Raw genomic sequence first — 27,954 nt, forward strand, 5'->3', positions numbered from 1 at the left:
AAAAATGCTAACATTGTAAAAGGAAAATGGATTAAAAGAGCAAGTGGTTGTTGTTTCTCCACCTGTTCCAATGTAAGAGTATTATTAAATACTCTTATTAAATTAAGCAGTACTGGTCTGATTTCCCTTGCCTAGGAATCAAGTTCAGGAAAATATTGCTGAATATTATGTGGACCATGGATACTGGAGGAAAAGAGAGAAGGACTTGTTATTCATTAGTCAGGTTAATCTCTGGTTGGGTACCTCTAGATGGAAATACTGCCACAGAAGTCTCTCTGGCTGCAATTACTACTAATAAACCCCCTTCTCCCCCCATCCCCCAAGCTGTGCAGTGTGACACGTCACTTCTCTGATACTCATAATTTGTTAGTTAGATGTTTTTACAGGCTATTATCACATTAAAGAAATAAATTTTTTAAAAAAGAGTTAAATTGAATGCTTATGTATAAAAAATCCTCCTTCAGTCACTATGTACAACACTCTGAAAGGAGGTAAGAGAAAACTTGTGCTCAACAGCCTCCTTTTCAGGGCTTTTATATTATGCTTAAAGAAAGCAGTTATGCAACCTGGAAAGAATTACATTTCAGGAAGCCTGGAGTTCTGGAAGTGTTTCTCAGCCAGCCACGAGGCACTGCAAAGCTATTTAAATGCTTCTCATGGGTCTCATTTCATGGTGATAAGTCAGACAGGCAGAAGTAAAAAAAGCCCAACAAAAAGTAAACCACTCTGCAGGAGAAAAAGAGGCAACAAATCACAACCAGAAGAGAAACGGCAGCATGAAGTATTGTAATAAGTCAGTGATTTTGCAGTAATCAAGCATCTTCTTTGAGGCCTGCACTCCTGAGCTTGAGACCCTTTTAAACATTTGATAATATGAGGAAGGCATATATGCATATAGATTTGTTATAGACACTGCAAATACTGGGATAATACTACCGAATTGTACAAGACACCTTGACAGTCTGAAAGGTTATGTTTGGTCTGGTAGAAACATGCTTCTAATATGTCATACCACAAACCAAAAATTACATTCAACTTATTCAGTTTAGAAAACATATTTTTAAATGTTTTTCTCTTTCCTCTAGCACATTAGGATTTATTTTCTATTTCCCTTTCCAGACTTATATTTTTAATACAGTCTTCTAATACAAGCTCATCCCTCTCAGCTCTTTTGAAGCAGGACACCCCTCTTCCCTGCATCTTCCCTATACATCTGCACACATGCTTGTACATCTGCTACCTTCCATGGAAAAACTGCTTTTGCCTTGGCATATCAGCCAAGATGAGGTATTTCATATGCGTATTTGTAAGAAAATGGAAATATCTGCTTGCTTTGTTTTCTCAGCTGGTTCATCACAGCTCCAGATAATCAGGAATATAATCTGTGGGGGGATTTTTAGATATCCCTTTCTTAGCATGTTTGAGAATCTTAAGGCATTGTGCAAGTCAGATGCAGAACAGTGCTGAGACAATTCAGTAAAAATCAATGACATCTCAGTTTAAATAACTTTCCATAAAACAAGCACAGAATCAATTGTCTTAAGGATCTTTACAAGTTCCTTTCAAGGTAAAAACTGCCTTGTCCTGAACTGTACATGACCTCAGGAAAAAGAAGACATACAGCTTATAGCCTCAGTGGTCTCAGCTTTCTCCATTTTCTCTCCACAATGAAACTACCTCCTGAAACAAGTTCTTTACAAGGTCTAAACAGTGAGTATTCAGAAAGCAGTCAAATAGATCTGCAAACTAACATGAAAATATTTTACAATTTTACAAACAAAAATAATCAGGTTATGTTTAAACAATCATTGCAGAACAAAGAAAAAATGGTGATTAAGGGATTAATGAATTTTGACCATTTTTATTAGTTTAGCTAGTCAGTGTTTGAAGTATTTCCAGAATTCTGGAAGGTAAATAAGTCATCAGATTGGCTTTAGACTTGCTCTTGTCATTTACAGTACCAGTGATGGCTTCCCCATTCAGGGCCCATGTGCATATAAATAGCTGTATTTGGAAAGACAGAACCAGAAGTAGCATGTGCCCAGTCTCCTCCTGTTATACCAAAAAACAAAAATTACTTTCAATTTATTCAGCTTAGAAAACATATTTTTTAAAATGTTTACTCCTTCCTCTAGTGCATTAGGATTTAATTCCTATTTCCCTTTGGAGAGGAAATCTTATTCTTCTTATCTTACTCTTGCTAATGGACCTGAATTTTACTGTTAATTCTTGTCTTTTCCACAGTCAGCATGTTTGATTAATTTTGTCACTTCTTAGTTACTGCCTTTTTATTTCAAAGAACAGGATAGTCTCCATCATAATTAGCTGCTTCAGTGTCTTTTTCTAAATGATCCACTGCCATGTTTTTTCATCATCAAGTGGAAAAATGCTTTACTTCTTCCTCAGAAGAAAAGGAAACTAATGCCTGGAGTCACAATCTGACAGCACAAGGCCAGCCGGGGCAGTCTTTTACACCACATCATAGGGTCTTAAAAACTGATACTTGGTGTCGAGGTGAAGCTTTTGTACAATGCTTGCCCCACTTACTTTTTCAAGATCCTGTTTGCTCAATAAAATCAAGTAGACAATACAGATACTAAAACATTTTCCATCAAAGAAACATTAATTTATCTTTCCTATAACACCTGAAATGTGATGATCTTATTAGTGGCTTCTGCAACTATCACAAAAGAACTCTTCGCTGCTCCTGTACAAGCAAGGCATAATTACCACAGTTTGACTATCTGACTTGGTTTGACAGTCAAGTGTCTGCCACGGGAGGTGGGAACCTCCCTTGGAATGGAAAATATGATCCGTTTTCATCCAAATTATTATAACTTTGAAAATAAGAGGCTTTTAAGTTCTTTACTAGTGTATATATGTATAACAAGGCAAACAAATAACAATGGTAACAACAGCAAGCAAGAAACTCAAACCCAATGAACAGTCTCTCCCTGCTCTTGGAGCGCTTTCCCCTCTGGTGCAGTTCCGGTCACAGCCGCCAGGGGCGCTGGTGGCTCCCGGCCGGGCAGGGCGGGTGCAATGATTCCCCCGCGCCTGCAGGGGGCGCTGTGGCGCGGGCCCAGCCCCTCTCTCCACACGGCAATGGCAGCACAGCCGGGGGAAGGGATGGAGAAGGAGATTCCTTTACAAACCCATGGGGGGCAGCTGGTCCCGGTGCCCCTACAGATGGCGAAATGGACTGTAGCAGGAACCATAGAGCAGCAGGCTGGAAAGGCACAGGCAAGCAAACTGCTGGGGATGGTGAATTGAAGTGTAGCACGAAGCCCAAGTGACGGCAGAAGGAGAAGTGGGGCGGGGGTCCTGGTAGCAAATAGCCCAATGCAGCGCAGCAAATAGCGAAGCTGGGCAGTGGTTTCTGGGCTCAGGAGACTCTCTCTCCAGAGGTGAGAGGGGTTCAGGGCCCCAGATTTTCTCCTGGGGCACCTGTGTAGATGGTGAGGGTCCTTCCCAGTGAGATCAGGTGTTGGGAAGGTCAATGGCTGCTGTTACAAGCAAAGGCTCACCCTCTCTATGAAGAAAAGCAGTGCACTCCACAGTGGCAGCAAATTCTTCTTGCAGCAGCAGCTCCTGTTCTCAGAGTGGGAGACAGGGCACAGTTGAGCCCAGGCCCTGGCACCCCAGCCAAAATCTTATGGTATCTCTGCACTATCCAAGAGAAACCCCTGACCCCAGCTGAGGCTGCAGCCAGCTGCAGTCCTTCCCCCCATCTTGGCCACTTCTTGTGTCTCTCTTTAGTAGCCTTGTTACCATCTCTTGGGCAACAAATGGGAGAAATTCCCTAAAGAGAAAGGAAAATAGTAAGAATCCTAACCTGCAACACTACCCAATATGTAAAAAAATGCGGTACTGTCACAGAGAGGGCAAAGTGTTAATTGTGGTGTTGCCAAGACTGCCAAGCTGTTTAGTAAAAGCTCTTGCCAATGTCGAGGATGGTATGACACTGCTCACAAAGGACCCAGGGAGAGCACAGTCATTTCTGTGTATCCCAGAACTTGGTTTTTGCTCAGCTCTTGCTTGTCCACAATTGACCTATTTCTCTATTGTATGTCACCATTATATCCTTTCTTGTTTCTTGTTTCTGATGTGTTTAAATACCATATTCTTTCTACAAAGTAGTGTGGTCAAAATGGTACAAATGTAATATTCATCTGACAAACTCACTTTTTTTCCCCCTTAGATTTCTTCTTGAGCCCTAATCTTTTCTCTATACTTCCCTTTATATTTTGATTTCTGTAGGCTTTTACTTTTCAGTCACGCTTCACGTATTTGGCAGAGGTCTATGGTTTTTACTGCCAAATATCTCCACAGTGCTCTTTCAAAAAATTTAATCCAAATAAATAAAATTTATTACTTTGAGAAACTTAATTTTTGTCTTTTCAAAATTTTTTTTCTTCTTGTACTCAACTATAGAATCTTTGGGGTCAGGAGCATGTGAGAGTTGGATTTATGTATAACTGATGTATGTCGATGAGCCTTGCTAAGTTATACATGCAATTTCTGCTTAGTCTAGTCTGCTCTGAGAGATGATTCATTGTGTTGTGAGGGATTAATTGAGCAGATAGAGATGAAATTTCTCTTCTTGTGAAGATACTGTCTGTCTTTTCAGAGAGACACTGTAAGCTACCACCAATATCAGACCCACAGAGGAGGATGGTCACATGTGAATGGGAAGACCAAAACCTCTTTTCCAAATGATTAGGTTTCTTAACAATAAATGATTGACATTAGGAAAAAATCTTTTCTTTTGTCTTTTTTTTTTTTTTTTTTTTCCCTGCTAGTGAGATGCCACTGATAATTTGTTATTTGGGAAAGCTAATAACTAATAATATAAAATGTCAAGATTTGAGGAAAACTGAGTTAAAATGAAAGTATCCTGACGAGAACATAAGAGGTTTAGCCTTGTAATTATCTTAAGAGGGTCCTGTTATTTACTGAGATCAGTTAACATTTAAAGCACAGTGCTAAACAACATTTCTATGTAAATTCCTTCACTGTGTGTGTTTAGCCAGATGCAGAAACCCTTGCATTGATTTCTCTGGAAACAGTGGCACACTGGATTTCCCAAAAGGATCTGAAAATCTAGCTTATGTTGTACACTGAGATACTGCTGTCAGTATTTACAACACCCATTGCTCAGTAAATCTGGGCCATCTGGGAACTACTTTGGATTAATTATTTAGCGGCATACTATTGATCTATTTAATTTTATAATAAAATAAAACTTATCTCCTAGGAAAGGCAAATCCACAAAGCCAAAAACTCTACAGATGAAGAAGCTTACAGTGAAGTTTTTGAGGTGATAGCTGTCTAAGCTATGTCCTGTGATTAAGTCTGACTTTCTGTGTAAGCATCAGTTAAATCACCAGGTTGCAGCATGTTCTAAAACTTATGGTAGGATCTCAAACAACAGAATAAGCACATGTAAGCTTCTCCAGTGTTATGTACTGATGAAAATGCATCTAGTATGAGAAATTATATATGACATGCATATCCTATATACACATCTTCTATGCATATGAGAACAGTTGTCCTGGGTAAACCAAAATGTTTTGGTGGAACCAAAGCTTGTGTATTTCACATATATGGGACACTTTGCCTGAGATACGGATTTTTTTTTAATCAGGGACACAAACCAAGATTGGTTTGCTGATATACTCTGCAATACCAACTTATGTAAAGATAATATCACAGGCAATGAGAATTATTTGGAATGTGTATTCCTTGCTGCTTTTCTGACCTTGTCCCAGCTGCTACTTCTGGGGGTTTATTAAATAATTGGACCCAGCCTGTTGAAGGAAGAATAGGCAGTGATTTTCCCCAGACTTTCACCTTCTTCTCCCTCTTCAGGTCTGACACATCACCTTTTGAGAAGGTTCATTTCCTTCTGAATGTTGAAAACACTGTAATTTTTTTGCTAATTCTGCTATGTCTCCTCTATACAGCCTATAACACAATCAAGCCAATATGATAATGAAATGCTCAGTGAACAGGCCCAATAGACCTCTCAGTGACAGAGGAATAAACAGAGAGGCATTTATAATTAATGGAAAATTTGGCAATAGATACCATCAGATGTTGTATTACTGTTTACCACGAGTACAATCCTGGCTCTGTTGAAGTCAAGTTGAGGCCCAAATTTTAAAAGAACTGTGAATCTGGGATTTGAGCTCTTTTCAAAACTTGTTTTAATGAGAACAGTAGCTCTTAAAAAGAATGCTTGCAGATGGGGGCTGGAACTAGATGGTCTTTAAGGTCCCTCTCTTCTACCATGTTCTATGACTCTATGGCTAGGCACCAGACCAGAGATTTCTGCAGAAAAGCCACTGAAAGAAGTAAATTATTTCCTAATTTAAATTGGATGACAAAATTATGTCAGTGTCTGGAGGAAATTGAAACTCCTTTAAAAGACTTGGGTGAGTTGGATCCGTAAAAATCAAAAGTGGGGAGCTTATTTGAAGAACAAATTCCCCAAACAGCAAATAAAAAAAAAGGCATCCTGTAAGCCCAAAGAAAAGTTGATAAAAAGGTAAAATTTCACTTAAACAAAATCACTGAAATAAAGACTTCAGTGGTTTAAACAGCTCTTCTAATTTTTCTGTTACAAAGCTTCAGCTTAAAGGAGTGTTATCTATTCTTTTTAGAACAGCTGGATAATAGTAATAACTTTCCTTACGCAAAAGTAATATTTGAACTCAAACAGAGAGGAATTTTCACAACATCAAACGCCATGGGAAATACTGATTTTTTCTAATGTTCAAATGTTACAATAGCATGACATCTTTTAACAAATATTTCATGATACTCTAAACTGTGTACAGTGTACTATGAGACACTGTCCCTTGTTCTGCTTTATGAAGCATATTTTAACGGCAAGTTGCTTGTCCTTTTCAGTCATAAGATACACAGAAAAGGTGAAGAGATTGATCTGAACCTAACTCTTTGATATCTTAGGTTGTTCTGCTGAACATTCAGCCATCTCTTTAGTCTCCAGGTCTGACTGACTCCTGTGGAATTTATAAACTCTGTGATGCTTTGAAAGCAAACCCATAGGAGAAATTAACCCCACACAAATACCTTGCAAGAGATTTCAAGCTGGCATTACAATTTGATAGAAAGATTGCCATAAATGCAATGATACAGAGAGATTGGCTTGAAACCACAGAGTACAGCCTGGCCCCTGCTTGTCAGGGTGGTGGTCACAGTCTGATTAAGTGGTGGTTGGAGTGCTGTTGAAATAATGAGTGCAGTCTTGTTGAAAATGGTGGTCCTGTGGAAGGTCTGGTCCTCCTCTGGATGTCCAGTGGTGATGGTGATTCCCAAGCCCCAAAGTGCCCAGGCAGGAATGTTCAGTACCTCCTGCCAGGCAGGGAGGATATTTTGGGGTCCTTGATGGTTGTTGCAGTGATCTATCCTGCTGGTGCCTATTCAGTTCATCATGGCTTATTAGCAGAGGTAAACCCCTCAGGATGGGTGAGACTGTGCTTCTGCTTCCCTGGAGGGAGTTATCAGGTCTGAGTCATTGGTGGGAGGAAAAAGGAACATCACCCTGCCTCAGAGGGTGGCCTCATTTTTCCTTATCTCATTTAACATCCAGCCCACCCAAGGGGTGGGATGTGCACTGGGCAGCTGTTGCAAACTACCCACCATAAGCAGTTCATATACATAATACATGTAATGGAGTGTGTAATAATGTAAATGGGTGTAGAATATATACTTTGACTATACCCATATTGGCACTCTTCTTCCTGTAACCACAGCAAGCTGTAATGCTGGTCAAAAGATTTATTGTCCCAATCCATTTCTCTCTAAGTGGATAGACATGAATTCTAGTAGAGACATGACATACAACATTCTCTCCAAATGAAGATTTATCATTGATGTCTAGTAACAAATGGTTAGCCTGAAAATAGCCTGAAATAACTGTTATACATTGTATGGACAATTATATTGAATGACCCATCAAATAGTGAGAATTAGTTGCTCAACAATTGGAGCAAGCTGAGAAACTTTTGTAAAAAGTTGCAGATGGCAATTTGGTTCAAAGCAAGTTTTCTGACATCTGTGCATATATATAGCACACCAAAGGCTTTCCCTAGATGTCTAGCTAGATATCTAGTCTTGTATCCTAAGTCTGCCAAATGGCTAAAATACACGAGAAAGCTGTTAAATTCCCTTTAGAGACTGTAGCACTACTTCTGCTTTACTGTCTTGCCTTTGGTGTTTAAATTTCCCCCATTTTCTTGATTGCTCTGCCTATATTTTTATTAAATGCAAAGTAAACCAGCTTAGAACATAGAGAAACCAAGCACTTATGGTGCTGAGAGGACTATTCTAAACAACTTCTTTACTTTCACTCACAGACAGTTCCATCCTTTTGCTGTGAATCGTGCCGTTTTCTCTGTCTGAAAAGTGGAAAGGTGCAGTAGTGATATTCAAAAGAGATACTTTTGAGACTAGAGGAGTATCTAAGGCAGATAAAAGTCATGCTGCCTCATGGGACTGCTGAAAAGTGCTTGAAAATAGAGTTTCTTGCTGGTTTGGCAAGATCCTACATGCTATGTTATAATGAGTCTTAATACAGAGGGTCGCAGTCTCAACCAAATTTTGAGAAATTTATGAAGTCCCAGTTGTTACACTCCTGGTTCTCCTACTGTGGCTGACCATAGTTCAGTTAACTCTCAGGGGATTTTTGTCTGACTGGACTGATTTTCTTTCTGAGCAGTAACTTGGAAAGAGAAAAGACTGGTTTTAGCTGGCATTGCAAGAAGAAAATAAAATCAGATTAAATGCTTGAAGCAAAACTGGCCCATTTATATAATTCAATGTTTTCAGCTCTTTCTATACTTGAAGCAAACTGGCCCACTTATATTATTCAGTGTTTCCAACTCTTTCTAATCTTTAGATGCTAAATCTTAAAATCAGGTTTTTTTTTGTAACAGATGAGTGGTCAAATGCTTTGATTGTTGGCATAACTCTGCTTTTGGGGTAATCAGGAATAATACCTCCAATTGACTTCATCTGTATCAGAGGTAGAGCAGAATTAAATACTTGTGGAAAAAATGTCTTGAAGCTATTGTTAATGAAAAATAGATTAAAGTATACAAGTTTGAGTATACATTTCTATTATAGGAAGTTTATTAGTGTTGCTACCCCATCAACTAGAAAAATGTAGGTTAACTATTTTTTTTACTACTATTTTTTTACTCTTATTTACTATAAAGATATAACATATCCTTTTGGCTTGGACTTGCTTCACACCTCTTGTAGGGCAGCATTTGTAATACAGCTCTCCTCAGCTCTAGTTTCCCAGCTGTGGATGAGATGATTCTGAAAACACTCAAGGCAGGCAAGGATACATGACTGCTGAAGCATGTTTTCTTCCAGCGTGAGACAGACAGCACCATTCCTACATTTACCCTGTTTTCTGCAGGCCATTGTTAAGAAAACATAGGAAACAGGATGCAAAAGTTTAGATTCATCTGATTCCTTACAGGTTGGCTAAATCCTAACCTCTATGAGATTTACAGTACAGGTTTCAAAAATTCTGCCTAGTTTACAGTACAAGAACAATTAAAATAAGGTAAATACCGTGAAATATGTAGCTGAAAATGGATTTAGTTTCTAATTAACATACAAGAAGGAAATGAGGAGTTCTGATCAGATTTTTGTTTCATTACTGGCATTACTAAAAGTAATTAAATTGTGCAAGATTGGAAACATGATCCTGTTTTTAGTGCAGTCAGTGGTGGTTTTATGACCCATTTTTTTATAAGGTTCCTGGCCCTAAGCCCTTTCAGTTTTATTGTCTAGAAGCTTAGGCCTCATTTTAGTCATTTAATCATCCTTTTCTGAATTAGTTTTAATGTTCTTCCTATTTATTTGTACTAAAGAAACTGCAACTATTCTTTCAAGTGCTTAATTGCTGTCTGGATGGGTGGTCTTATTCTTCTTGAAAGACAAAAGGATTGGAAAAACCCATCAAGTCCTGACATTAGCTATTTATGGCTTCATATTAAATGTCAGATTGCAATTTAGTGTAGAATTTAGAACTTTAAAAATTTTAGTTTGGTTTATAAAGTAGATTCAGATTATATGGGGCTTACACAATCCTCCCTGAAAGTACTTATTTCTGTAGACAAGTGAATGACTTTCAGCTGTAATTTTTAGGCTTTTTTTAGTATTTGCTCATTTGTTTATGTAAAAGAAGCCAAGCAATTCTAAACAGAAATCCAAATTACTGAAAAGATACAACTTGATGCACAGGGTTTCAGTCATACAAGGAGATACTCTTTATCAAAAGCCTATAATTAGCAACTAATTAGATAAATTCAACAAATGAACAAGTCAACATAAATATTCAGAATATTGAACATAAGAATGTAAGGGTAAGATTGTGCTGCCTCAACAGCAATACAGAATGCATTAAACTAGTGGAAATAATTAGTTATACAGATGCTCAGAATCAGTATTATACCCAAAGACCCCAATGCAAATACACGAATTGAACAAATTTGTAAAAGTATCTCTTCCCTTTTCTCGTAAGGTCTTTAAAAGACTTGAGGGTTCAAGTGAAAGACCACTGTGAAATGATGTTTATTTATAGATAAGGAAGTTAGAGTCATTTGCCATAAACATTGGATTCTAAATCTTTGTGCACACACAAATACATAAAATACTTTAAAATGATTTTTAATTTGGTACTGCAGTTAAACAGATGCATTTTTAAAGTAACTCAGAATGTTAGAAGACATCACAAAAAATAGTGCACTGTAAGATGCAGGAATTGTACACCTTGTGTGAAAATGATATATGGAAATTAAGGCTACAGCCCAGCTCTACAGTGAGACCAAGGATTATATTGATATGGGATGATGACAATTTCTGGGGAAGCAATTAATCTGCATAAGCACAGATGTCTAGTGCAGGTAACATACACACCCCAAAACAGAAGTGCAGACATTTAATTTGAAAATGAGCGAATGGATGTATCCCTTATAATTTCCTTTCTTCAGGTAGAAAAAGAACAGCTCACATCACACCTTCATAGCTGATTGGAGACTCCAGAACAGATGGATTTTTTTCTGGTTTTCAGCGATCTTTACAGCTGCCTGACAGAATTCTTATATACACCCTACTTTTATAAGTATTTGTTTATATTTCCTGTTAAAAACCTATCTTGACTGATCTGTTTCATCTAGTAATGGCACTTGCCCTGTTACATTAGCCATGAGTGAAAATAAACTGGAACTTCCAGCTGTTTTGTTGCTTGTCTACCTCCCAGGCCGGGAGACCATTTTGATTATTTTAGGAGCAAACTTCTTTCCTTAAGAAACTCTAAGGTGCATTTTCTGTCAGCATTCACTCTCCAGGTCAAGCTCATATTGCCTTCTATATGTTTACATAAGACAGACATACATATGAAGGTGTAACCAAAGCACTGCTGCTTGGCTGAGCTGCAATAACTGACTTCACTCAGCATTTGTCATTGATGGAAAAGCAAGCAAACACTTAAACCTGTCTCACTGTCTAGAGGGCTAAAACCTCACATATAGGTGCACTTTTCTGCCAATGGTAAATCATTAAGTTGGCATATATTATTTAATAAATATTAAAACCTTAAAGCATTTACTGAAAACAAGAAACTGGTTGATTCATAGAAGTAATAAAGGTAACAAAAATATCTAATTTTTAGATGTGATTTTGCTGAGTAAAACCTGGATGAATAGCTGGGCCTGAAGAGTGGTAGTGAATGGAGTTACATTCTGCTGATGGTCAGTGACAAGTGGTGCTCCACAGAGCTCAGTATTGAGGCCAGTCTTGTTTAATATTGACAGTGAGTTATATCTTAGTTAGTCAGAACAGTGACAAATGGCAAATAAATTCCCAATATATTCCAAATTTTGACTCAAAATTGTTATTAGGAATGTTCATCCAACAGCTGTTTTGCTGTTGGATTTAAAACTTTTTGTTTCAATATCTTTATCAATGATCTGGAGGAGGGGATCAAGTGCACCATCAGTTAATTTTCAGATGATACCTGGTAGATTGGGAGTGTTGATCTGTTTGAGGCACAGGCTGGATCAGTGGGCTGAGACCAGATGTGTGTGCCTAGTAGTTTTCTAATTAAAGAGGATTCAATTAAAATCTCTTTAAATGCAGGCTTGCCTCTGCCCCAACCCCCAAAATTGAAAAAAAAAAAAGCATCCAAAAAAAGCTTCCAGATGCACAGAGGTATGTTTTCCCAGCATGGCAGGTTTTTGTTTGCTGTGCCAAATTCTGACATGGTATTGCCAGTGGGAACATTGGTTCTTTTCTCCTTATACAGAAGAAGAAAGCCTTTCATCCATTTCATATGGCCATGGTCCCTTGACTTCTGTTGAAGCCAAGGGATGCTGTATTTTTCCACTTCTAACTTCTCCACAGTAAAGTAGTGGAAATACATCTTCATTCCCCTTTCCTATTTTCTTCTAACCTCCACACCCAATCCCAGCTTGGACTGCAGAGGATGTCCAGAAGGATGTTCACCTGAAAAGTCTAACATTCAAGTGGAAATGTGGCACAGCTTAGTGATCTTGTTCCCACTGACAGAGAATCCTGTGGAATTTTCCACTTAGGACAGGAATGGTTGGTGGTTTCACTTAGAAAAAATAATATTCAAATGTGAGGAGAAAAGCAAGAACAGACATTGCTCTGAGTACTTAAACCTTCACTACTTCCTAATTTGCTTAGAACATTAAAAAGTCTTTACAGTTTCTTGATAATTAAGAACAGCTGCTTGTAAGCATAAGGGCCTGTCCTGGTCTTCACTCCCTTTGCGCAAGTTATTTGAAAATCAGCAATGAATTTTCAAACAGTTTAATGGCCACTGCTCTTACACACATTGTTTCTATTACATATTCTTTACTTGCTTTCTTTGAGATGTGATATTAGAGAGCATTTACACAGATAAACACCAGTATGTCATTTATAATTAGAACTTTTTATGGTCAAGATTTAAGCATTTGGGATATCTGTGCTTCTGTGTACTAAAAAGGTAAAGTGTCAGCTTTAGTTTTGCCTGAAGAATCCAACAAAATTCTGGTTCTTTTATTTGGCTTCAAGGTATTCCTGCAAAAGTGCATAATTCTTTTGTGAATTATTATAATTTGATCTATTTTTTCTTTCTAATTTATTTGCGATGTTCCACCACATGAACTCTTTATAACTTGTTTTTGTTCATTCTGATTCTGGAGGCAGGAACAGAAATCTTTCTGGTGGTACTACATGTGTGTGGTCTTGAGCACATTGCCATGAATCTTAGTTCTCTGTGAAGAACAAAATGCCTGTGAGTAAATTTTGTTGATGATGGTATTGCCATAGATCCCATATGTACATGCATCTAAAAACAAGATTCTTCCTTGCCTTCCTGGGAGCTGCATTCCAACAGAAGACCTGGTAACTCAGCCAAACTAAACCACAAACAATCTCTACATAATATATGATGCCCAGACTGTCTTATGATGACTTAGGAAATGTTCACAGTCTAATGGCACGTCTCAAGCTTACATTTTATGGAGAACAAAATTGTCTTTTTATGTCCAGATTCAAAGTGGGAGAACTGGATTATGCTCTCCTTAAAAGACAAGAACAATTCAGTGGGGAGAAAATATCTATATCTATATCTATGTATAAATCTCTCTCTCTCTCTCTCTCTATATATATATATATATATATGTATAGATAGATATAGATATAGATATAGATCCCATTTTTCTAGTAGTCCCTGAAAGAAAATTTTGTGGAACCCGCAGTACAAAATAATGTGATAAAGACTAAGCTCCTCTCTGTAGGTCAACATCTGTCTCCAAGCAGAAATACCTGTGCCTGAATTCTGGCAGATGTTGATATGATGTGCTTCTAAAGACTCTCAGTAGAGAGTCCCAGCCTCCCTTTGCTTGCCAATCTACTCCAGTCTAGGGTATCTTCATTAGTAGAAAGTTTTTCCTAATAACTGACATCAATTACACTGCCACTGTTTAAACCCATTTAATCCTTGTTGTTATGCACAAAGGATATGCAAAATGCATTATCCTTCTTTGTTGTCAGCTGTGTGTGTGCTTAAAAATCAATGTTCCCTCCCCAGCCAAATGGAAATTGCAGACAGAAAATAGCAGAAGTGTTTTCAGCCTCCTAAGGTGTGAGCCATGCAAGCTCTTTACTCTGCTGAACAGAATGCTAGCTAGCATCCTCCTCTGTTTGATGTGTTCACAGAAGTTACTTAGTTCATAAGTATATACATTAATGTTTACACATATTAATGGTAGGACTGAAGTCTTAAGGAATACAAAACTATCAAAAAAATAAACCCTTTGAACATCTCTCCACTTCCCTTCTCCTCACTTGAGCCACATAAATGTAAAAACTATCTTCAAAAGCATGCATCTTAATTGATTTGCAAGAATAACTAATTCTTAATTTTGCAGACTTTTTTCATTTGGAATTTTCAAAGTGTTGCAGAAACACTGATTAACTCAACTGCATATACTGTGTGAAAGATTACGTGTTATGCCAGTTGACCAATAAGGAAATGAGATTATATATATATGAGATTCAATCCAAAATTTGGCATAATTAAAACTAGATATCTTAACAAGTAGTCAAATTTCCAGAAGGTCAGCCTTCCTTAGTAGTGCAATTTTCAAGAGCCTACCTATGGCTACTAGTAAAACTGAATTGGTCAACTCTTGAAAACAGAATACTCAAATACTTTTCAAAAATCTTCCACAATAAAACTTTTTGTTTACTGCTGCTGTTATACAACTTTCCAAAGACATTTCCAGAAGATACTTTGAGAAGAGATATTTTCTGCAGAGGCTTTAATACCTCCTTTAATTCTTTTTACTTTATTTAAATGCAAACATGCAGGAAAGGACATTATCAGTACTAAACATTGAAATGAACATATATCTTGGGGGGTTGACCCCAATCTATCTTTGATGACAACTGAACACAAACTCACTTCCATATGTTGCTCAGTGTTTGCACTCTCAGTTACCTAAACATTTTGGGAATCTGGACATTCAGCATTGCAAGAAAATTTCAGTGAGCTTTTGGGGTAACAAGGGATGCAGGATGTAACTCCCTAATGTGAAGCTTGCCAGAATAAAACTAGATGCTTTAAGGAATTTGTATGAACACTTGCAACTAACTATTTCTTCTCAGATTGCAGTGGCATTCAACAAAATTAATCTAAAATTCTCAGATCAGTTTGGGGAAATGAAATATTAAGTTTTTTAAAACCTTAGTTATTTTGCCTAAAATTTGACTTCCCTATAATGAATGATTTTGTCACTCTGGAGAAGGGACTGGTGGCAGAGAAGAGTAACACAGTGCAACACTTGCTATGTTTCAGAGTAGCTGAAATAGTGACTTTCAAAGGCTAATGTTGCAGCCCTCACAGACAATCACACCCCTTTTTTTGGTGGCTTTTCTACTGCTCACATCTACTGTCAGCATTGCAAAAGACACAAGAATACACACAGAAATTAAATTACCAGATGGCTCACACCAGAACCTACTTCCAAGAGGAGCATTATGTTCATGTGTAAGCATTTGCAGTTTCAGGCCTACAGTGTAGTTAATATACTTCAGACCCCAAATTACATTACAACTCCAAAAACTACTTTTGTTTTACTTTGAAATCTCCCTTTTCTATCTGTCCTCTTCTTCTGCATTTATGCTCATTATGCAAGATGCAATTACCTGTACTGATAAACTGTAGCTGCCTTATCAACTGTTCAACAACCTGTGGGAGACCATACAACAGGTTTGAGTAGGACCAAATATTTTTTCTTTAAAAATAACAGCATAAATATATGAAAACAGATTTTAATTTTCATTTGGTATAAATAAACAAATCTCTTTGGAAAGTGATTTTTTTTTTTTTTTACTTATTTATTACAGGCTTAGAAGAAAGGGTGGTTTTAATAATATGTTAAAGAGTGCAAGGGGAAAATTTACTGGATACTTGGAGGAAGCACCTTGTAAAAACTATCCTTAGTTCTGCAAAGCTACTCTTTGCATGTGTTGTTGTTCTGATTTTTTTCTGAAGGCACCCTTTAGAGACAAGTTTGGTTGTGAGTAACAGAAGTCTGGCAGAGGTCAAGCTCAAGTCACCTGCCTGCTCCTGGAATGACCAAAGCATCAGAAGGCTGGGCTAGAGTGGAACAGTTCAAAGCCCAGACACTGGACAAATGAAAACATTACTGCAGCTGAGGACCATTTCCTGGTATTTCACTGCTATTTTTTAGCAAGCAGAGATGGGAGGGGGATGGGCCTGGAAAATATTAAATTGGCCCCAGAGAGCATTCCAAACCAAGTGGAATTTCACAGGCATTAATTTCAGGCAGGAATTTTGCAGGCCTGTTATATGGCTGTGTGTTTGGAAATCCATCACAATTATGTAGCATGCTTGGAAGTTTTTTAACTTCCTTTTCTTTACAAGGTGGCACCAGAGTTTTGTCTAGTGTTTTCATCACTGTAACAAAATGAGCTTGAAAGACATGTTCCCATTTTTCATCAATAGCTAAGATGATTTAAGAACAAACACAAAACCTGAACGATTCTCATTCAGGTCTGCATTTGTGCAGAGGTTTGCCTTTCTCTTTCTACTGTGGTGGCTTTTGACAAAAGATGATACACTTAGCTTATTTGCTCTCAGGATGAAGTTTAATTTTGGTGGGAGAGTTAAGGACATAGCTATATGGGAGCAATTTCAATGGTTTAGCCTAACCCTCTTTTCTCTCTAATCTTTTCAGGCACATGTACTAGGATTATAAAACACATCTTTTCGTTAGGCTTCCCAGACATAGTGAAGCTCTTAAGTCTGCCACATCTGTCTGTCCTTTCTCGACCTCCCACATTTTTGGCTTGGGGTAAAAGAGCAATGTTTTCCTCATAATTGGATGGCAGGGCAGGAAATTGGGTGTTCCTGCAGCTGAATAGCAGAGCTAAATGACATCTTTTCTGAAGCCTTTTATCATTGGCATCTTTGAGGGGAAATTTTTTTGGTTAGGCTTTATTGTGAGGGTATCAAAAGGAGAGGTTAACAGAGGTGGTGGACAGAGATAAGAGAATGGCCAGAGTGGAATTTTTGATATGTGAACTTTGTTCAGTTTTTGATACATGAAGTTTGTTCAGTTCTTTCTCCAAAACAATCCACATGAATTAATTTATTTGTATATGCTGATCTCAGATTGTGAGCCAGGTTAGTTACACATCTTGGATAAGTGGGTCATGGAGATTCAATTCCTAGTTCTTGGTGAGAATTATGTTCACAAAGGTTTTCTCAAACAAAGTTCAGAACAGTATTTATAAGTGTCTTATGACATTGACTGGGGCCGGGTCGGAGACAGATGGCACGACTCTCTGTGATCCATGTGCCCAAAGCTCTCTTCATTGTCCTGCATTTTTCTTAAATAGAGGGATTGGATTTCCCAGGCATACACATGTGATTGGTTACAGTCTTAAGTCACGCATTTCCTTAGCCAATGATGCATCTGCACTTTGGGTTGGCTGGGATCCTGTGCATTTGTTCAAATACATCCAATTGTCACTCAGGGACCTGCCTACTTCCAGGCTGGTGGAGTATCCAGCTGCAGCTTTTAGACCAGCTGCAATATGCAATGTCTCAATAGCTCAATAATAATGATACTTATCAGAGGAAGAGAGGAATTAGAGGGGTTTTGACAGTGTAAAGGCCATGTTTTTCTTAGGGAACTTTCCATTTCTGGCTCTAATGTTGTGGTTTAGCCCCAGCCTTTAACTAAGCATCACACAGCCATTTGCAAACTCCCTCACAAGTGCAATGGGGGAGAGAATCAGAAGAGTAAAAGTGAGAAAACTCATGGATGTGGATTGAAATAAAGACAGTTTAACAGGGAAAGAAAAAGCCAAGTGAACAAACAAAGCAAAACAATGAATTCATTTTTGGTGACACACAGACAGGCAGGTGTTCAGCCATCTCCAGGACAGCTGGGTTCCATCACACCTTATGGTTATTTAGGAAGATAAACATCATCCTACCCAATTCCCCCTTTCTTCTTCTTCCACCTATCTTTTGTGCTGAGTGTGACATCATATGGCATTAAGTATCCCTTTGGTCAGGTGGGGTCAGTTATCTCAGATGTGTCCTCTCCCAGTTTCTGGTGCTTTCCCTGCCCACTCACTGCTGAGGCAGAAAAAGCCTTGATGATGTGCAAGCATTGCTCAGTAATGACAAAAACATCTTTACATTATGAACCCTGCTTGCAGCACAGATCTAAAATATCATCCCATACTAGCTACTATGAACAAATTACCTCAGCCAAAAATAGCACAAATATACTTCATCCATATGAAAGTTGTGGCTCATTTTATTTCACCTTGCTCATAGTTATGCTGTATTCCAATCTGGATTAACTGATTAGGTTAGCCAGGGTATCAGCCCCACCATTTCAGAATTCTTTACTGCTATTGGTATAAAGTGGTACTGGTACCACAGAAAATAAGTGTAATGTATAGTGACATTTGAGATAAATACATGGGCCCTGGGGCAAAGCACCCTCAACTGCTAATGTAGCTGGCAGACATCATTACAAGGTACTCTCAATTATTTTTGCTGCAAGAAGTGCACAAGGACTGTAGGACAGAAAATGTCATACCTATCTCCAAGACAGGCCAGAATGAAGACCCAGGGAGCTACAGGCCAGTTAGCCTCACTTTGATCCCTATGAAAGTGATACTGGAAAACATTTTCATCCTGGCAACCATTTCAAGTCACATGAAAGACAAGAAACTCCTCAGCAGTAGTCAGCGTGTTTCACTACAGGGAAGTCCCCAACCCAATAACATTCCACAATGAACTGATGTGCCTGGTAAATGAGAGGAAAGCATCCTCCTCTGTCCATCTTCTCCTCTGTCCAACACCTGAAATGCTTGACCTTCAGGGGGAATTGTGGAGCTATTCAAAAGAGTCCAGCAAAGGGCTTCTAAGATTATTAAGGGACCAAATCATACTTTCTATAATGAAAGGCTGAGAGAACTGGGCCTGTGAAAGGCTTAGGAAGGATCTCATCAATGCATAAAAGTATTTGAAGGCTGGCTTCAAAGACAACAGAGCCAGGCTCTTTTCAGAGGTTCCTACTGAGAGGACCAGAGGCAATGGCAGAAAGAGGCAGGAGGTTCCCACTGAACACCAAGAAGCACTATTTTACTGGGAAGGTGACCAGTAAACAGATTACCCAGAGTGTTGCTGGACTCTCCATCCTTGAAGATACTCAAACATTTTCTGGATGTGATCCTGAGCAACAGGTGCTAGGCAGTCCTGCTTGATGAAAGAGTTTGGACCAGCTGGTCTCCAGAGGTTCCTTTCAATCTCAATCACTCTGGGATTCTGTGGTGTTAATATTTATTATACTGAGTCTGGAATCCAATCTGGAAATATTAAACCTGATACACCTATTTTCCCTTCAACTCTGCATTCTCATATTCCTTTTCAGAAATAAAATATTTTGTAGAAGTCATTAACAGGAGTGCTGCTTTTGCATAGGTATCAGACTCAGAGCTTGTGATTGACATCAGTGTATCACACCAGTGTCAGAGCCTGCATAATGCACTGCATATTTCATTTCCCCTGGAAGAGAGTACTTTAGATTCTTTGGTCTTTAGAACTGGATGTTACTGCTAAACTCCTAACCAAAAGCAGTACTGTTTATGCAGACTGAAAAATGTGAAGTGTTATAGAAGAGCACATTCCTTTTTGGTTTTGCTTGGCTCTTAAATTGTGCCATTTAAAGCATTAAGCATGAAATGCAATGTATTATTACTCTCACAAAACACTGACCTCTGTTCAAAACTGGCTTTCATGATTTAATCCCAGTGTCTCAGTTTAGGGACAAATTTAGAAGACACTTTGGAATGAGTCATCTCCTCTAAAAGGGTTCAAAAAATCTCTTTCAACCAATAGGAAATGAATACTAATGGATTAAAATGAAAGGAAAAAACCCCAACAGTCTATTAATGTCCACAAGACAAGGAGAAAAAAACTAAATAAATACTAGGTATTAAACTGTCAGACCTTTACCCCACACCAGAACAAAACCCCAAAATGCTTGGGAAAATACCGGCTCATGGCATGTGGTACAAGATGGTGTTAGGCTCTCTTTCAGGGAGAAAAAAAAAACCCCAACCAAACAGGAGTTTCATGAAGAATTTGGGTAACAGATGAAAATCTGGTGATTCTCTGGCACTGACTTTCTCTCCACAGCAGATGAAGCAGCTGGGCTGGAGTCTCTTGGTGTGCATTCTCTCCCTGCCCCAGCTTTGTGAGGTTTGGGACTGAAACAGTGGCCCCTCGCCTGCTGATCCTAAAGTGCAGCCCACATTGCTCTAGTCTTGAACTAACAAACTGTCCAGTTCACCTCAAAAGGTTGCTGAAGGATTGCTGCTGCAGCTTCTCCAAGGCGAGGGAAGGGAAAAAAATTTTGCCTGGTCTAACAAAACCCAAGAAAAGCAGACTGTATGGCACCTGGATGCCTGGGGAGTGAGGCTTTGAGAAAGCTCAACAAAGAGCCCAGAGACACCTCTCCCTAGCCACACCTTAAAGAGACAGCAATCATTTTTGGGCATAAAGCAGAGGATCATCACAAATAGACTATCATCACAAATAACCCAAAGACACTCAGCCGGCAACTGAGTATCATGCAACTGGTCAACAATTCTCTCCTCCATGCCCCAGAAGGATGGGGGGTGAAAATCAAAAAAGTTAGAACTTGTGCCTTGAGTCAAGAAGGATTTAATGAAATAGTAGTATTAATTGTAATGAAAAGGGAGATAACAATAAGAGACGAGTAAAACTATAACCAGAACCTATCCCAAGTGATTGCTCACCACCTGTTGCCTGATGCCCTGTCAGTCCCCAAGCAGCAATCAGCCCATACTGGCCAACTCTCCCCAGTTTACTGAGCATGGCATTCTATGGTCTGGGATATCCCTCTGGCCATTCTGGGTGAGCTGTGCTACTTCACAACTGCTTCTGTACCAGCTCACTGACAGAGTATGAGACTGAGAAGTCCTTAGCTCAGGGTAAGCACTACTGAGAAACAACAAAAACAGCAGTGAGCTATCAACAATATTCTCACACTGAATTCAAAACTCAGCACTGTAACAAGCTACTAGGAATAAAACCAACTCTATCCCAGACAAAACCACTAGTGTAGATTGATCTATCTCATTTAAGACTTAATTTTGTCAGTCCGAGTAGAACTGACTGTCATTTTTCTACTAAAACCATAATTTTTGTTACATCTGAATAATCTGAATAATAAAAAATAGCCTGTTAACATACTAAGGCTAATGGGAGCCTTTGGCAGCCATATACTGGAAAACCAAAACTTTCAAAGAGAGCCAAACTAAGTATTTGAAGAACAGAAGGTTAACAAATAGAACCTGGACAATATGTGCAAAATGTAGAGGTTGGTCCTCTTCCCTCTCCAACAATGCTAAAAATTCCTGGAACTTTGAAAGAATGTCAAATAACATCTGTGATCTTTCTCTTCAGATCTTCAAATATAGATGCACCATCGCGAAAACAAAATAATTTTTCTTCCACTCAGTAAAAATAATGGCACAACAAGGAAAATGTCCTTCTTGCCTGACTAATTTCTCTCCCACCAAATAACTGGCTATAATTTCAATAATGACTTCACACTGGTACAACTCCTGGAAAGCTAATTGCAGACTTGGTGCTAATATACCTTTGCCTGTGTTTGTGGTCATGTTCTGGGTAACCCAAAATGTTACTGTATTCCACATATACCTGTGCCCCAAATTGCTACTTTAAATGGTCTCTTTAAAACCCAGCACCAGGCCTGGAAACAGAACGGCAAGAGTAGACTGCCAGCATCTCTTGAAAAACTCAGAGCTGCCCAAGCAGATCATTTTACTTGCACAAGGCAGAGGCTCTGCTTTGATTTTTTTTTTTTTCCTTGGCCTCCAGAGGTGGTTGTTTCCATAAGTTTCTGCTCTTGCAACAGTAGCAACTTGACAAGCAGCGTTTTAATCAGAAACTGTTTCAGAGTGAATTTTGCAACACCTGTCGGGAGTGACAAGACTGAGTCAGTGCGGGGGATTGGGTCACAGGGTTACTTTATTCGAATAAAGGGACAGGCCGTGGAGCATTTCCCCAGGGGTTTCTCAAATTTTGGAGGATTCACGCCCCTTTTTATCCTATTTTCCTGGCCGCATGTCCCTCTCTCTTTCCCCATTGGCTGAGGTGCTTGAGGGGTACAGACTGTCTGAAACACCTAAGACAACTTTCTAATGTATAAACCCTTCCCCCCTTTGTCTTTTCCATGTGTCAATTACCAGAATTCCTTATGGAATTTATGAGTCTTCCCATGTTTCATTTGGTGCCTATATAACTTAGGTCAAAGTTACAACATGTTCATATAGCTTGAGTTATAAGATATCAATTTGTGAGAAATGACCGCTCACTTAAAAATTTTCAAAGATTTATTAAACCTTAGAAAATACAACAAAAGATTGAACAAGGAAAAAGGCATGACACTGGGAGCATATGACTGCCTGCAACATGCTCATCCAAAAAATGGCTGTGCCTTTTATATCCCTGGTGTTGTATCAGTCAATCCTTCCCCCTCCAAGAGTCTGTCCATCAACTCTTCTTCACCATCCATTGGTGGAGACTTTCTTGTAACTTGTTTGGAGGTGAGGGGTTGTCATGCTGCCCCTCCCGGGCAGTGAGCTTTCCCCATTCCCAACTGCAAGGGGCAGTCGCATTCCGATGCAAGGGGCATGCACATGTGCATGGTCTCCCTCCACAAATCTTGCACAGCCAAGGCTGTGTGGTGCCAACCACACTGAGGGGAGAAGGAGAGAGCAGAGGATGTCTAAACAACAAATCACCATAACACCAATAGAACTTCTCTTAACACACACATAAAATTCATCCCTTAACTGCAAGAGACAACCACAGCATTAGCCATCTGTAATATATATAACCTGATATATCAATATAACCTAACATCAATATAACCTCAATCATGACTTCTTATATATCTATATAACCTGACACCTATACAACCTGAATCATAGCTTTTTATACTTATATAACTTGCTATATATAACTTTTCATACAATGTAATGGCTAGTATATGGTTAACTAGTAGCTTAATGCTGAACAGACAAAAAAAAAAAAAGAAGAAAGAACTCACTAGGTGGATAGCTTTAGAGATAGATAAGTATAGTGCTAATGAAAAATTGGCAAGTGCAAAGCCAATTAGCCACAAAACAAATAATTTAGGCCAGTTAAGACCAGACAGACCAAGGAACACTGTAACTGTGCATGCTCCAAAGACAAGTTGAAAAGTTCAGAAGACCTTGGAAGCCTTCATCAAAGAGCCCTTATGAGCCCCAAGATGGGGAGATGCAAGCACAGTGCAAAATAGCTATTTACAACCATGAGATCCTGCTATGTAAATTGATTCCAGTGCATGTATGATGATGTTGTAGTGACATTATAGCAGATAAAAATACACCACAGCACTTGACAAAAGTGGGTGAGTTAGGCAGAGATATCCCCCTCAACACCAGCACTGCAATAAACAAATACCTGCTCTGTGGACATCAGTCTGTGGGGATTTATTTACAGCCTATATTTCAGGCATCATTTTCATCTCTTAGTATTCAGTTTTATTTATGAGCAGTTTGTTTGTAAAGAAAAATCTCTCTCATTACATTTGTCAATCAGTGGAATCCTTCTTGTTGTTTCTTTTACCTCTAAGTGTCTACCTTTATTTACCATCAGATCCACTATTTGTTTGTACAGGCAAGTCCCTCCTTCCTTTCAAAATCATTACACATCTCTGCTTTTTTTTTTACTTAATTCCCCATACTCCTTGGCCCTCCCCATCCTCCCTCTAGTATTGCTTATGATAAGCTAAGACCCATATTCACCAAATGCTAACAAAGGAGGAGGAACTGAATATTTAAGTAAACTCTTCCATTCCTGCTTACTTAAGTAATGATGGGACAATGCTTGACTGCACCTCCTATAAATAAAAACACTTTCTTAAAAAATACACTGTTTGCATTTCAGCTACTGCACTAGATCAGGTTTGTTGTAATGAGTTCCCTGAACTAGCAATTAATGGAAGTTGAGAAGGTTTGACTTGCCAAGAATGGGATCTCCACCTTCTGGAACTCACAGATAAAATTATGAACAAAGTAGATATTCTTACATTGCTGACAAGCTGCCCATCTGCATTTGAAGAATTGATACACAAAGGAGTAACACAAAAGAGAATCCTCTAACCTTAGTTATTTATCAGTAGTATGACCCTCCGTCCTCTTTTAATTCTTGATTCTACTTTGATTTTGAGAAAACAAATACTGGTTGTTTATTTTTAAAATATCAGGACAAGCAGCAGAACCATATAAAACATTGGCTGTTTAGTTAAGCTCTGCAAACTCTTTCATATAACCAAATCATATTTAGAAGATGACAACAATTAAAAGCAGAGTCAAAGCACTGAAGCAATGGAAATGGTTAACCCATTAAGGTCGGATTGTGAAAAGTCTTTCAGAAGGTGTTGACATTTCCACATTTATATTATTTAATTTCAGATATTTCAAACAAGTCAATAACTATCCTATAATGGCAAAGTAAGTTCTCCCCTCCTCCTGCCTTTCATCGTGCATCAGCCAACAAGGACTAGTTGAACTTCCCTTAACGGGGATGAGTCAGTGCAGCGTGAGTTGGCAATATTGCTTTTGACTAGTTCAAAAAAGTTACCTTCATATACATAGTTACATATTGTGATAAACCTATATTACAGTTTTGGCTTTCAAAAGTATTGAAGTGGATGCTCTGTGTTGTGCATTTATAATATAATGTTAATGTTTCCAGAAGTAGTTACAGTTGTGAAATAATAACTAATGCTTTTATTTTTGTAGCTAAGTGGCAGTAATTAAAATAACTCAGACATATTTTTGAAGTAGCTGATGTTGATTTAGAGTACTTGTGGTTAACTTGCAATAACTGAAATAACTAAACTGTCTGCATGGTCAGACAACATTGGAGGAGTGGGTGTGATGAGGACCCCTGCTCCTGACACTTTGACTGTCAACAAATGTCACCTGCTGAAACCACAGAACGGGGCTGTTGTGTAGGGGTGGCACATGACCCTCAAAACCATAACCAAGATTACTGCACATGCTCTTAAAAGGTGGATTAGAGGAGGGGCCATGCTAAAAGGTTCCTGGAATATGTAAACTAGTTTGAAGAAACCTTTAAATATGTATAATCATTGATGAGTATGTATTTGACCAATGCAATAGAAAGGGATGTTTTAGTTAGCTGGGGTACCTCTGGCTATGCACCCAGTGCTGTTACTTTTGCTTTACTGATTTTGTCCCCTATTGTCCTTTATTGCATTTGTAAAAATTCAGCTGAGGAGTGGCTGTAATTTCTCACACAAATCATAACTCCAGTCAGTTTGGGATATTTCAAATACAGTTCATTAGTCATAATTTGTAATTTCTTAAGGAAAAGCTTGTGTGACAATATCAGAGCTTCAAGCTACCTAACACTAGCTTTTCCTGTGCAAGGACCCTTTATCCCTTAATCTGTTTCTTGCCCTACAGAAATAGCTCACTTATGCATTCAGACTCTTTGAACACAGCAGACAATGGAGGAAAAAGAGGGGGAGAGCACAGCAAGATTTATGAAGTGAAATTAAATTGGTAGTCCAGAAATGACCCCTTGTACTCTACTTATATAGTTGTATACCTGAACTACTTCATGCACAAGATAAACTCATTTTATGAAACAAAATAACTCCATCTTGAAGTTGAGTGCCTGGCATAATAGCAGCTCAGTTAGGACACCCAAATGGTACAAATAAATAACTGTAGTGTTAAACCCCATTTCTTAATTTTTTTTCCCATAAAAAAGATGTCTTTTTTTACCTAAATCACAGTAAGCCAAATGCTATCTTGACACAAATGTTTAAAAATTATTTCTCATTTTTTGTATTACTTGAGGAAAAACAAAACTGGTTGATCTAGTTCCTGTAAACCTATTTTAAAATGCCTCTGCTTGAACACTTAAATTCAAATGTTTGGAAATAGGTGATGAACTCCCTGCTGTTCAGGCATATTTTACAGCATGACAGGCAAATAAATGTGTCTTGAACTTCTCAGGAGGCATCAGAGGCAGGGAAGAACTGGTTTATAACTCCTCCTTTGTTGCACTGGAGGAAACTCAGTAACCCAAAGAGAAGACAGCTGAAAGGTTTTGCCCACAACCCCTTAATTATAGTAGCAAGAGTTAACCAGTGCTATGGCCTTAGATTCTGGTGGGAATTACAGATTCTCAGCAGTGTGGGTAAAGCAGCTGTGCCTTTCTTAAAGCTGGAGATCTAAGAATTAAAACAAGTCAAATTATAGCACATTTCTGCTAACTTACATTGCACAGGCCAGCTTTTGGCAAAGAAAGAAACCTAGTCTCTGCCGCTAAGCTTACAGTGCCGTGCGCCCATCATCACATGGTTATCCTTTCTGCTTCTTAGCAGTGTGCATCCTTTCACAGGGAGGGAAAAGAAATCCCTTAAAAACTAAATTGAAATAATTAATGCACACAGGCAGGCAGCTTACACAAAGAAGCAGGAAATTCCTGTAGGTTCTCCTCTTCTGAAACTGTTTTCAAAGTCATTCTTGGTGTCAACTTTACCCCGTTTTCAGTCTCAAGTTACTCGGGTACTATCAGCTTACTTTAGCGGCAGACTGCTGGGAAGTTTGCTTTTCTTCTGCACAAAAGCAGCACACCCTCCGAAACAGACTGTTTTGCGAGTTACTAGTTTCGTTGTTATTGAATCCGTACCACTCGGTGATCCAAAAACCCTCCCACCAGGGTAGGGAAGGCTAAATTTGTCCAGCTGGAGACAGAGCTTTCCGCAGCGGCGCTCTGATTTGTCGTCCTGGCCACGGAGGGGGCACATTGTGGTCAGCTCTAGAGCCCGGTAACAAAAGGCGAAGCGGAGAGGGAAGGGGCTTGCAGAGCGGTGGAGCTGGTGGCGGCCAGGGGAGCTCCGAAGGGCCGGGCAGAGCTCATGGCTCGCCGCTAGCGGGTGAGCAGCGGACGGGACAGAGCGCGGGGCCGTGCTGGAGGCGGGCAGCGGCCGGGAGCGCCCCATGGGCGGCCGGGCGAGCCTGGCGAGCCGCGGGAGGAAGCCGCATCCCCCGCCCCGCGGCCGCGCGGCGCAGGAAGAGGGAAGAGCCGCGACAATGATCCAGGTACGCGGCGCGGAGCGATGCGGAGCGGGGTTGGCGGGCACTCGCTGCCGGGCTGCGCTCCCTCCGCGCCTCCGCTCGGGCGGCGCGGGCTCCTTGCGGCAGCGGCAGCGGCAGCGGCACCCCCTGCCATCGCCGCTCGGGGCGGCCAGGAAAGCCGAGGCGCGGGTTTGCGGAGCGGCGCCTCACTGCCTTGCAAAGTCCTGCTGGGGCCTTCACGGAGCCCCGTTTGAGCCTGACGGAGCCCAGAGCTCGCTCGGTCCGGACCGCATACGCGGAGTTCGCGGCTGCCGCTGCTCCGCTGGCGGGAGCTGAGCCCGCGGAGCTGGAACAACAGCATGCTGCTTTTCTTAGACACTGACCGCAGCTGTGTTCGCCTGCCTAGTCTTGGAAATGTTCCTGGTTGCCTTTTAATATGAGTCTAAAGCTCTTTGGGGGGAGGTTTGTCTCTTTTTTGTTGTCCAAAAATGAGAATGGGTTGACAGTCCTGAAGTAAGCATACTGGCTTTTAATGGGTATGAAAGTCTGATCAACGTTAAATAATTCCGTTTTTAAGTGATGGGTTCCATTTGATTTTATGACAATGGACAAAACCAGAGAAAC

The 27,954-nt window shown here is 39.5% G+C and overlaps 2 protein-coding genes across 4 annotated transcripts in view; one reads left to right on the forward strand and one right to left on the reverse strand.

Annotated features, from left to right (window-relative positions):
• Positions 1–1,846: 1,846 nt before the first annotated feature.
• Positions 1,847–27,338, reverse strand: LOC306800152 (uncharacterized protein). The gene is made up of 2 exons (XM_079302016.1): positions 26,528–27,338; positions 1,847–3,802 (listed from the first exon to the last, which is right to left on the reverse strand). The coding sequence occupies exon 1, from the start codon at positions 27,252–27,254 to the stop codon at positions 26,829–26,831; it is 426 nt and encodes a 141-aa protein (XP_079158142.1). The 5' UTR covers positions 27,255–27,338; the 3' UTR covers positions 1,847–3,802; positions 26,528–26,828.
• TNS3 (tensin 3) overlaps positions 27,223–27,954 on the forward strand; it is a 210,003-nt gene continuing 209,271 nt past the window's right edge. For all 3 annotated transcript variants that reach the window (XM_079301977.1, XM_079301978.1, XM_079301979.1), the window contains exon 1: positions 27,223–27,354. In XM_079301977.1, coding sequence (XP_079158103.1) covers positions 27,253–27,354 — 102 coding nt within the window. In that variant the 5' untranslated portion in view covers positions 27,223–27,252. The remainder of the gene's footprint in view (positions 27,355–27,954) is intronic.

The sequence above is a fragment of the Erithacus rubecula genome, assembly GCF_903797595.1.
Source record: "Erithacus rubecula genome assembly, chromosome: 3".
Classification (NCBI taxonomy): Eukaryota; Metazoa; Chordata; class Aves; order Passeriformes; family Muscicapidae; genus Erithacus; species Erithacus rubecula.

What these genes read in the sequence shown, in the direction of transcription:
- LOC306800152 (XM_079302016.1), bottom strand. Translation starts at nt 27,254, where the DNA reads ATGGGGCGCTCCCGGCCGCTGCCCGCCTCCAGCACGGCCCCGCGCTCT.